At 38.3% G+C, this 12,935-nt stretch overlaps 1 protein-coding gene across 1 annotated transcript in view; it reads left to right on the top strand.

Moving 5' to 3' along the window:
* Positions 1-12,935, top strand: part of mad1l1 (mitotic arrest deficient 1 like 1) — a 60,418-nt gene that overhangs the window by 13,619 nt on the left and 33,864 nt on the right. The window contains exons 12-15 of the mRNA XM_026171644.1: positions 4,208-4,348; positions 5,327-5,383; positions 7,442-7,533; positions 7,730-7,820. Coding sequence (XP_026027429.1) covers positions 4,208-4,348; positions 5,327-5,383; positions 7,442-7,533; positions 7,730-7,820 — 381 coding nt within the window. The remainder of the gene's footprint in view (positions 1-4,207; positions 4,349-5,326; positions 5,384-7,441; positions 7,534-7,729; positions 7,821-12,935) is intronic.

The raw sequence follows: 12,935 nt of genomic DNA on the forward strand, positions 1-12,935 counted from the left end.
CTCTAAACACTCAGTGAACACAGTAGCCAGGTAGACTTGCAAGGCCAGCATTGAATTCTTAATCTCGCCTTTACGCCTCTGTCCTGCTAATTGGCCACCGGGTGTCACATGACTCCTCCATCTGTCTGTCTTGCTCCCCCCCCCCCCCCCCCCCCCTGCTCTGCAGTTCTTGAGAAGACCTCCCTGTAATATTGATTTCTTGATGTGTGTAATTCCCGACGTTATCATGCTTAGTCTCTCACCACACAAATCACACACATGCACACACCACCACCATAACTAGGCAGGATTGAAGGGGTGCTAACATTATAGCTCGGTGAAAGAATTTTTTTGCATCAAGTTTTCACAAAAGCGAAATAAGTAATTGTTATTTCCCAGCCAGTCACAGCCTATTTAGAAAAAAAAATCCATTATAGTTGGTGTTAAGTTCTGAGCTTTTAAACGTGAACTGTTTAAGCTGTTTATTTATTCAGGCGCAGTCGCAGAACAATTTGTTTTCAACAATGCAAATATGCCGAACACTCGAATTACCTTAATGATTGTAGTGAAGTATATTAATGACGTGACTTCAACCATATCTCCAACTGCCCAAGTTTATTTTTATTCATAATTTTTTCTTTATTATGTTTTTTTTAAAATAATTTTTCTATGGCTTGTAATGTAGCCAGCAACCACTGATGTTATTCAGTTTCCTTCTTTCTTTCTCCTTTTTTTAAGCTTAATTTTAAGGTTTAAGGCATTTTATATACTTTAATGACAAACAACTGAAAATGCCTTTTTTACTCAAATGGTTTTTAGTTTTTGAACTTTACTGAAAATTGAAAGGATCTTTTTGCTCACCTACAATTAGGGTATGCGTCATATAGCCTGAAGTCTGCATTGCAAAAACAATGTGAATGGTCTTTCATTTATGTATTCAATACTTTTAAAATGAAAAATAATAGCTCATTGAGTTTTGATTCAGGGAAGAATACAAGCTATCTGAGGAATATGAAGAATATCTGAGCAGTTGTTTTTAAGTTTTTATAAAGGGAAAAAAAAGATTAATCAGAGCATGTTTATCCACTTTTGAACTTTCCTCCAGGTGTCTTAGATGGATTTGAAATGTCACCCTGCCCAACTAAGAAATAAAACTCAAGAGAAGCAGCAGGTCCTCCTATTTGTGTATGTGGAACCAACAAAGTGACTGACAAAATAACTAAATTGTTATTCGGTTTTGATTGTCGTCAGTAGTTTGTATATTGATCAGCTAACCAGTTCATCAAGTAAATGTTTGACCTTTGAAGAATTCTTTGGAGAAGGGAAGAGAACTGGTTAATTAACTAATTTCCCCACAAACCCTTGAGGTTCTTCTACTCTTTACTATGAAATGCAACATTTTGTCTTTGCCACAAGGCGGCATCTCCTTTAAGCCACCATTGGTCTGGTTACTTCTTTTACCTTCACATACTTTAGTGGGACAGACTCCGTGACCCATTAGAGGCATGGCCAGAGCTTCACGCACTGGATAAAACAGTTGACACAAAAGCAATTTCAAAAAAAAAAAAAAAAAAAGATGATGAAAACAGTAATGATAGTTTTATCATTCTGTCCACCCATTCCCTGTTTGTTTGTGTGTTTTTAAATTGAGAGTTTTTATCAGAGAAGAGGTGACAGATTTTGATTAAGATTGAGTGAATTTCTTGGCACATTAATGGAGAGTAAACAGCCAAAGGGCCTGCTGGTTAGTACTGGGAGTGAACACATGCACATTGACCTCTAAACGTACTCATGTGTGCCTTTTTTGTATTTACTTCTGTTCATTCTGTCTTCCTATTTATCTTCTTTTCTCCTCTAAAGAGAATCTTGTAGGATGTATGAAGTCAATGGTTGTGTGTCAATGCTTGGCAAACTAAACTGCTGTAATGCATTTGACGGACTCATTTCTTAGCAGACTATCTTGATTTTGATCTGACTGGTTAGTTTTGCCATGGTTTGTTTGCAGGTAGTAACCAGTATGCTATTGTACAAGGATTATTATTGCTGCCCACTGTTGGGATTTGGGCAAAATTTGGGGTTAGGGTTATGGTCACAGGCGAGGGTTAAGATGCGTCCACACGCACGTCACTTTGAAGCTGGTTCCCTAGGTGACCCTCTAATGTGTTACGTAGCAGGTCATATGCCAATCAACGGTATCCTTCACTCTTATTTGTAGTTGCTTCAGCCGCCGTCTGGAAGTTGAGAAACGTTTTTCTTCCACCTCATTCTCTTCCTCTTCTTCTCAACTGGACTGGAGTCAGTCACATCCATAAACACTCATTTATTCTCGATATTGTCACAGTGCTCATTGTCAGCAGATTTGACATGCGACCCTCTTGTCTCTGGACAGCTGACAACAAGTCAGCTAATCAACAGCTGGTTATAAGCTAGCATTATGCCAGCTAATCTTCGGCTAAAAAAAATCACACTTTCCTTCTGGTAAACAGTTTGATTACATTACACAGTGTACTTTAAAACTTATGACATTTATTGCCGTGTTACATTAGCAGCTTTCAAGTGATGAAATGTGTTACACAAGTGTAAAGTCAGTTTGACTGGGTCAAAGCATCTCCATAATGGCTGGTCTTATGGGATGTTCCTGGTATGAAGTGGCCCACACAAAGGTCACAGAGTTCAGGATTCTGTCTCTGCCTTTTAATATGTAATTTCTGCTGCAGTGTCAGTGGCCACTCTAGAACAGATTTCATGTATTTGCACCTCCTGATTCACAGAGTCAGCCATTAGTGACTTCTCACAGAAATTTTGCGACGTAATGTTTGGTTCTTAACTTGATTATCATAAAATGCCACCTGCTTTGCTTTATAGTGCACAGTGTACACTGACAGAGTCAGGAGGGGAGGAGTTGCATCATATGAACAGTGCTGACTGACAGTTCACTTCTAAGATAGCAAAGTGAACTGACAGCTGACCTCAGAGCATTGTGCTTTTCCTTTCTCTCACAAGTATTCTTGACTGGAGTGGTTACAGGTCTCACAAAAATGTAGACGATGATTACCAATTATTATGAAGTGTTATTTAGATTAGCTTGTGTATTAAATTACTATAAATTAACAACGTTAACCTTTTGTCTTCTCTAAACTATGGGACAGTCAATAGTCTTTTACAATTTATATTATATTGTGGCGGACCACCAGGTGGCTCCACTCACACCCAAGTTGAACGGAAGTGTTGGGGTGGAGATTTTGGCGCTCAATATATATGTGAAGTTCTGAGAGTCAGTTAATAAAGTTGGAGTGAGACACAGAGACCTCTCCTGTCGTTATTACATACCTCCACAATATATTATATTATTGTATCTATATATTATACCGTTATAATTTTGAACATTTAATACCTGTTTTTGAGTGATTTCATTTATATCTAATCCTATTATTATTGCCTTTTTGATCCTCTATACAATGATCGTGCATTTATTAGGTTCCATTCACACACCACAACAGGCCATTGCAGTTTATTTTCTCTTTGCTTATGACTTCAATTTCTTATATGAACAATAAATGTAAAAATCTCTTTTTATATGGATTTTTTTTTTTGGGACTCCATGAGATTCCTGTGACAGTGAAATATAAAATGAACCACTCAGACATGAAGCACACAGACCGACAACTTTGATAGCTATTTGGAAACTATGTCAGTCCTGTTGACGCTTTAAAAGAAATATTTTTCCTGTTGAAGAGAAGCAGGTATGCCTCTGACTCCATTACAGAGGACAAAACGTTTACTATTCAGCACATTAAAGATGAGATGATGAGGAAGCATAATATAGGCAACACGTGCTCTTTATTCATTCTGGTATTCTTTGTCTACAAAGACATTTTTCTTTGATTTGATTCTTTCAGTTTTAGAAATACAGATGAGCATGGGCACACGCAAGCTTCTCTTATCACAGCTTGGATAAGAAAGCTGTAGCTGCCTCATACTGTGTTACTGACTTATGCAAGCAAACAAAAAGAAACATAGTAACAATTAGAGGAAAAAAAGTAAGAAAGATGCTTTCTTACTTTGTTTTTTCATGCAGACACAGATAGACATTTACTATGTGATGCTACAAAATGTTAAAATTCCCACAACTTTTTCTTTTACTTTATTGGATACGGTGAAATTTGTTTATTAATCAGCAGATTTACCGTGTTATAGTGCTGTTAATGTGTAACGTTTTATGTTGCAGGAGCGGGATGGAATGCGTGCCATATTAGAGTCCTATGACAGCGAGCTGGCGCCTACTGAGTACTCTCCTCAACTGAGCAAACGCCTCAGGGAGGCCGAGGACATACTGCTGAAGACACAGAGCCATAATGCAGAGATGGAGGTGTGTCTGCAGGCGTGCATAAATATACTTTTTTTTTTTGTCTTCTGCTCTTTGTTTTGTTTTTCAAAGTTGAATTTGAAAGTACTGACTTCCACTAAGCTGCCGACCAGATTATTATGCATGTAGCTGTTTGACACATGACTCGTAGCTGAGGGCACAGTAATTGCATGCTGCTTAGCTTCAGCTGCTTGTTGTTTACATCCTCAATACTCTTGTTTAGCGGACAGACTGAAACACATCTACAAAAATGGATAATACTGGACTTACGTTGCAGAGATTGTCACCCTTTTCTTTTAATTCCCTCAGTTTGACAGAATTGCCATGTTTAAGTGCAGAACCCCAGTTTGATTCTCTCCAGTTTTGCCCTTTTAAAGTTACTGCATTATGCTGTTTACACTGTGACTCACTTTTGAAAGAGATGGGCGAAATACCTTGAATTTCTCTACAAATCTTTTATTTTAATAATCAGCCAACAATCACTGTGAATTTGGCAGTTGCTGTGCTGAAACGGGAATCAGCACTAACCTAGCACCCCCTGCACTCGTAGTGTCACAGCTTGGCTAATCTAACATGAAGGTTAATAAAATGGTAAATGGCCTGGATTTATATAGCGCTTTACTAGTCCCTAAGGACCCCAAAGCGCTTTACATATCCAGTCATCCACCCATTCACACACACATTCACACACTGGTGATGGCAAGCTACAAAAGCTAAAATGCAGCTTGATCTGTAAGAAAATGGAACAAACACAAAAGCCTCCACAACACACTGCCTTAGGACACTACAATACAAAATAATAACCCATGAAAGACCTAATATTTTGGTTGATAGCAGCTCATTTCTCAACAGGGATGTTATTTTGAAGTACTAACTGGCGTCTTTCCTTTGTTTTTTGGAGGGCTATTACTGCATATCAGTAGGCTAGGGTCATTTTTCTTTTTGCTTCTGCATTACATTTCTTTTGTCCTGTTAATTCAGGCTCAGCTGACCAAAGCGCAGGAGGAGACAGGGACACTAAAACTGCAGCTACAAACAGTAAGTGAACCTGCAATCCCGTTTTTTTTTTTGTTGTTGTTTTTTTTGGGTTGTTGTTTTTTTTTTTGTTGTTGTTGTTGTTGTTGTTGCAACATGCCGTTTCTATAAAAGGCACAGGCATTTTTCACCAGTCAAGTAATTAGCAGCCAAAGTATAAGCAGTATCAACCAGTTTGGAGACATGGATCCAAGAGCACAATCAGTCTATTTTTGCAAAAAGCGTTTGAGATGTAGCTAGCTAATTTCACATATAGCAGTTACAAAAAGATAAGAGCATAACCAGCATCTATGATTGTGCCATGTACACTATGTGAAATTAAAGGAAAGTAGCATGTGTGTGCACCTTTGGGTGGCCACCAGTATCATGTGCCCACTGTCCTGGAGGCTCCAGGTTAATAATTGATATAATTAGAAGAAGAGGGAAGGCAGACTTCAGTAGCAGGAGGTGGGAATCATGCATCTTTATGTACAATCTGTTGAAGTTACCTAGACAACATGCATATATAACTCCATTTAATTAATTAAAGGACTTTGTGACTCTGTTCCAGTCCGTTGCAGTGAAGAGACAGCTGAGTGTCAGTGTGTAGCCATCGATTTACTGGTTGATTTACCTTTCTGCCGTCACTGAATACCCCAAGATTTGGGCAGTGACTGAAAGAATAAAATCTCAGATACAGTGGCTTGCAAAAGTATTCGGCCCCCTTGAACTTTTCCACAATTTGTCACATTACAGCCACAAACATGAATCAATTTTATTGGAATTCCACGTGAAAGACCAATACAAAGTGGTGCACACGTGAGAAGTGGAACGAAAATCATACATGATTCCAAACATTTTTTACAAATAAATAACTGCAAAGTGGGGTGTGTGAAAAGTTCAAGGGGGTCGAATACTTTTGCAAGCCACTGTACAAGTGGAAATGAGCTTCATCCAAAAGTTTTCTGGGATCCCACTTAAAGGTGAGGTCAGGGGCTCAGTCATTCAGTAGAGGCTCACAATAGTCTGTCTATACATCCTGACTAAGACTCCTCCTGGATACTTCTTAGTTGAGGTGTTTCAGGCATGTCCTACCAGGAGGACACCCAGGGGCACACTGGAGAGATACTGTCTTATGTCTGGCTTGCCTCACTGTGCCCCTGGAAGAGCTGGAGGAGATGGCTGGGGAGAGAGAGAAATCCTGTTATCTTTGTTTAGACTCTGGTTCAAACAGCCCAGATTCATGTAAGTGGTAGAAAATTGATGAATATAACCACCCAACCAGCTAAATATAAGAATAAAATGAAATATGGATGCAAAAGAATCTATGCATCTATCTATACATGGTAATCTTTTAATGACAGTGTAAAAAAATGAAAACAGATGTAAACTTTAGCACGTTCTTTTTTTCAGTCCTGAGTGTGTCTGTCAATCTTGGCATGTACATTTTTCTCAATTGAAGATTTTAGAAATGACAGAAAACTCTTACAGACAGAAGTATTCTGCTTTTAAATATAGTCCCGGATAACGTAGCGAGTTGGCAGGTGTGACCTGAAACCTTGAAACGCACCCTCTTTACTCATTCTATGATCTTCCTTCTTTTCTTGGCTCCTTGTTGCCGAGGTGACATCAACATAGCCATAGCAATGAGTATTGACGCGTGAAATCTACCTGTCTGGTATAGCAGTAATTACTTATCTGTCTTGGGAAGACTGGGAGTGGGGATGCACCGAGAGACGGGCAGATGCTGTCAGAGGAGGAGGAAAATTGGTGTGCAAATGGAAATGAGGGATAATTTTACAGACGAGAGCAAGATCAGAGGGGAAAAAAACAACTATGAGACAGATGGAATAGAAACGAGTAAGAGGTAAAAAGATCAGGACGTTGTGAAACAGAAAATAAGTTAGTGGGCTAATGGTGTGTAAAGGATATATCTGTTTGTCTTGATGTCTGTGTCAAAAAGATAGCAGCCCACTATAATACAGTCTTCAGGATTTATCTGCAGGCAGAAGGTTTCTGCCAGGCACACGGCCAAAGGTGGTCTGATGATAGTACACCAGGATCATTTTCTTTGTGTCCCAGGCGGAGCTGGAGCTGGAGTCTTTAAAGAAGCAGCAGGCCTCTGCTACTGACAGCAACTCTTTACTGACCAAAGAAGAGGTCACCATTCTCAGGTGGGTTGACCTCAACTTGTTGCAATGAAAAATTCATGACTATACATATAAAGGATTAAATCACTAATGCCTCACATGCATGCCTGAGCAGAGCTATACGCCTAAGATTAACCTGTTCACTCTGTGACATACATGGTCACATCTTTGCATGTTAGGCGTTATTAAACAGTGTATGTGCATGCATCTTTTTTCTCAGACAGAAAATTGAAGATTTAGAGAGAGAGCGGCAACGTTTGGAGGAGCAGAATAACATTCTGGAGATGAGACTGGAGAGGCACAACCTACAGGTAGGCGCTTTAAGTTCCCTCCAACTGTTTTCTGTGATGGATTTACTCGTCTGGCACAAAGGAACCAATTTAATAACCCCAAGGGCAGCAGACGAGCCCGCATGACACTACAGATTGATTCACACAAACGTTTCACATATCTGACAGTTTTTCAAACATAATTGGACCCAGGTGTGACTTGAGCAGCGTCCAATGGAAAAATCGCACAACCTGTGGCTGATTTGAAATCCTTCCTTTGTTGGTGGAAAGGATTACAATACACAGAGCATTTCGTGGACCTCCCTAGTGTTAGCTGCGAATGACACTGGCTAAAATTAAATTGGTAGACAACATTTGTGAAACATAAACACAGACACACACATTTGACTGTGTGCATCTAATCCAGCTGCTTTCATCTTCCAAAGTTATTTAAGTCTTTTCCTGTTTTTTTCTTTTAAAATGGTGTGTGTGCGTGCGTGTGTGCGTTTCATCTCAGTCAGCTTCTCTAACTCCCCTGACTCATACTGTGCCAAACTAAGCCAACAGGGCACTTTAATGAAACGTGTGTGGGCAAGCGTGTTGGTTCCATTTAGCAGTGGGTTGAATGAAATCCATGTTTTTTCAAGCATGACCACCACCTTTAAGGCAATTGACGTGTGTGTGTGTGTGTGTGTGTGTGTGGGTTTCAAGGTTACACAGTCAATGGATCAGGTCAGTTCTTAGGAGCTAATTTTTATGACTCTTTCATGGTCTAATGCACACCAAGAGACCTCTACATCAGACTGACTGAGGAGATGAGTGACTGAATGGAGAACTATTTGAAAGAAGAAGTGAATAGCTGAATAAGGATGAGTTAACAGAATTGATTGCTCAAATAAACTGACATTGCATTTTTTTTATTAGTATTATATCAACTTCCATATAAGATTTTCGTAGCCAGTCACATTATTAGTGCCTTTATATTTAAATCGTACTGAAATACACAGGTGTCGATCGCTTGGATGACCAGTGCAGTGAGATTGCTTTTGAGCAATTTAGCTATAAAACTAGTGGTTGTACCTTTAAAATCTTGAAACCAGCATAGTGATCATTGAACACCTAAAATTAACTCTGAGTAGATCAGTAGAAGTGAATGAATGTAATTTTTTATCTTACAGTTAGTTAAAAACTAAGCAACAACTTTTTAAACTAGGAATCACATGACAGTGTATGAGCAGATATAATCCTTCTAAAAACGCCATACAAAGAGATTCTGATTTTAGAAGTGCTATCGACGGAGTTATTATAGTCACCATCCTTCTCACTGTCACCAAGTGCTTGCTCATAGGAGGTTGTTTGAATGTTGGGGTTTTCTGTGTATTATTGTAGGGTCTCTCTACCATATTTATGTACTTATTTTTTTAAAACATGTATTTTTTTTCTTTATTTTGATAATCAAGATTAAATGATACTGGGTTATTTCAGTCAGGATTGAGATCAGAGTCATTTAACATAGTTACTTATTCAATTTAGAAACATGATGCAAACTGGAGAAGAAAAAAACAAAAAAAATGTTCTTCTAGAGTTAAATAAATGGGAAAGAAAATCAGGTGGAAGTGTTTGACACAGTGTTGTGTGGTTGGCAGTTGGGCTCAGACTAGAGGGTGTTTTTGACTGTGAAGTCAGTGTTGCTAGGCAAACACTCCAAGCTGCACACAGATCAGACAAGAGGCCCTAGCGACAGAGGACTTGCACAAACTGGAAGACTTGCATTCAAACATCAGGGAGCGTGATGGAGTGTTGCATCCAGTTAAAGCTTTATATTACACCAAAAATACAGAAGCATCGATGAGAGTTGATAAATATTGGTCAGTATCAATGCTGATATCGATAGATGCCTATTACAAAGGCAAATAGAATCAACTTCTGTCCTCTCTGGACACAGCAGAGACTTTAAATGACACATACATCCAGCCCATTTTCATTAAACCTAAAGTTAAAGTGTAACACTTAAAAACACTTCTGTTTTCTCTCTTTAGACATGCTGATTGATGGACTTAAAGAAAAGTACAGAAGGGTGTGCATGTACTTGCACAAGTGCTGGTTAAATGCTCAACAGCAATCTAAAGTGGGACAGATTTTACAATAAAAACATTGATTTCATGCATTTATGAGAGCACAAGCTAAAAAACGTTTGATTGATCAGTTACTTGTTGTTTACTTGTTAGCATCAATTTGCAGGATCATCACCCAATGGCACAGCTGTAATTGGCCCTCAAAATCCAGTTTTTGCAAGGACTGTAGTACATTCCATATCATTTAGGTTTTAATAACTTTTTCAGTATAACGGCCAAGATTCGCCATTTGCTGATGCTGGTATTTATAATGGTCGATAAATGAAAATTCAAACAGTTAACGAGATAGGAGAAACACTTTTCAGCGAATGTCGGGAGTGTTGATGTTGCATAGAAACTTAAAGAAGTCCAGTCGATATTTTTTTTTTTTCCTTCCCCCTACTAAGATTACCATGACCTGGATGACTGAGAAGCTACACAGACTTGATGCTGCATAGTTTGTCCACCAGAGGGCACTCTGCAGCATCTTTGGTGGCAGAGAGCAGAGTCAGGCAGAACTTACATAATTGTTTAAACAACAGAGAACAAATGTTATGGAAATCTGTTTGTTTTGTGTGCCTGAAAAAAGGAAAAATTGCTGATATCACATTGTATTTATTTATTTATTTTTCGGCACATTTTCAACAAACTCGAGCACCTTGTGTTCTGTAGGGACACATACATACTAGGCAATGAGGGTGGATGTTATAGCCTCTGAATTAAACCATAATATTTCAAGAATATTTGCAATAATGACATCTATGACAATATAGCTAAAAGTCCCGAGCAACATTTTATCAGTGATTGCAGCTTGCAGGCAGCAGCATTTATTAGTGCAAACAAAATGAAGGGTATTTTCCATCCTTCTTTTCCAATGAGCTGCTGTCACTGATGACAGACTACATACTTCAAAGTGTGAATCTATTGTCACGAGGTGCCAGGAGCAGCAGCATTATTGTACAATAGCAGTGACACAGTATTGTATCCAGTGACACAGCATCAGTCAAATGTAGGCACAGAAGTAGCCAAGGTAATGTTTTCTCTGAAAACGAAGTAAAAGTGTAACAGAACTGCATAACACGGCTTAACCTTGTAACTTTTTGGGAGCTGCACCATATTGTTACAGAATTAACTTTAAATTAGAAAATAATTGCTAGCTGGGATGTTGCATTTTGGGATGAGCTTTTTAATTAGTTGTTTAAAGCCCTTCTTTTCCACAGTTTGGACTGTCATCATATCATTGACTAAACAAAGTAAAATGCATTAGTAACCTCCACCCACTGTTTGCTGTTTCTGTCATATGGAGTGCAACTAGCAAATGCTTCAGCGATGGTTAGTTGAGTCATTTGTTTACATTTGGATAACACATCCCCAGGTGCTAATATCTCTTCCTGGTGTGCAATCACAGCCTGGTTGTACTTGACATGCATTTTGACTTAAGTAAAATGTGTTGTTTATACCTTTTAGCAAATGCAGTTTGTTTTTTTGTTTGTTTTTGTGCATATTTTGCAAGTATTGTGCTTTGGCGGAGGTTGCTTAAGTATAGTGCTGTGTGACGGTTTTCAGGTACCCTTAATTCTTTTCATATTTTGCTTGGAAAAATGGGAAATGGGTGCAGTGATTAATTTGCAATTAATTTGCTTTATCAAAACCTGACAGTACTTTTCTGCATTCAGGTCAGTTCTTGTGTAATTTGGCTGACGTCAGCCTTCTGTGGTTGCTGGTCTTGCTAACTAATGATTTCTCTCACTGATAAAAGAGCCACCTTTAAGAGAACACACTGGGAGAATAAGAACTGCTATGCTTTCATCTCTTTATTTTTGAACTGCATTCATTATTAATGACTGCAAAAATATAAACTGATTACGTTATATGCACCAGTTTTTCCCCCAAACATGCTGGATCGTACATAACAGTGACTGTAGAAGCTGTATGATTTCAGTTCAGTTTTATTTTTAACATTGTTTTTCCAGAGAAGCTCTGAGAATCCATGAAGGACTGTTTCACCCGGTGTGTTCTGTCTCATGTCGAGTTGGCCCTTTTGTGGTTTCAGGTCTTTATTCTTAATGGGGAAAAATGATGTTTATTACCATGTAATTTTAATTTAGTTAATGACAACAACAAAAAGATCTGTGGTCCGTAATATGAATCTGTTCCTTAGTTTCCCTCACTTGTTTGTCCGCTAATATTTGTTCATCTCTCTCTTTTTGTTTTTTTTCTTTTCTTTTCTTTAATTGATACATCACAGATCATGGCAGTCGTAATGGTAGATTTGAAGGGTTGTACTTTATGCTTTGCTCTCATGCTAGTGTCTAAACAGAAATAATTGTTGCTATTGCATGAGGTTGCATCAACATAGTCTCTGTGTTGTGCATATGCTTACATCTGCGAGTGTAGTTGTGCAATACACAGCCACAGAAACATGTTTAGTTGTATTTTGCTGTTTTGATTTTTTTTTTTTTTTGTTTGTTTGTTTTTTGGTGTGTGTGTGGGCGGGGTTGGTTTATTGAGGTGCTTCATTAACAATGCCTTTTTATTTATTAATTTAAACTGAATATAGGGTCTTACAGTGATGTTTTGACAGATGGACAGGAAATCTATTTAGAAATGCCTTTGGCCCATTTATAAGACTTTCACAACTAATTTTCTTGATATTCTTCATGAATTTACTAAAACAGTTTAAGCTTTGCTGTTACAAACCCTACTAAAGGTCACATTGATGATATAAGCACCAATAACCTGGTGCTAAAAAAAGGTTCTGGCACCAGATTATTCCCACATATAACATCAGTCTTGCCTACACTTTCATCTCATAAAAAGTTGTTTCTGGGTTCAAACCTCAGCTTGGATCTGTTCTCTGTTGCATTTCCCTGTTTTCCCTAAGCCCAGATGGGTTTCATCCAACTACTTCAGCTTCTTCCCATAGTCCAAAGACATTGTTGAGATTGTGATTCTTTACTGGACATTGATGTGATATAAATAGTATTTAGGATAACCATACATTCTAACAGTCTTTTAAGTGTGTTCTTATAGTCTAAAGTGC

Source organism: Astatotilapia calliptera, chromosome 6, assembly GCF_900246225.1.
Source record: "Astatotilapia calliptera chromosome 6, fAstCal1.2, whole genome shotgun sequence".
NCBI classification, from domain to species: Eukaryota; Metazoa; Chordata; class Actinopteri; order Cichliformes; family Cichlidae; genus Astatotilapia; species Astatotilapia calliptera.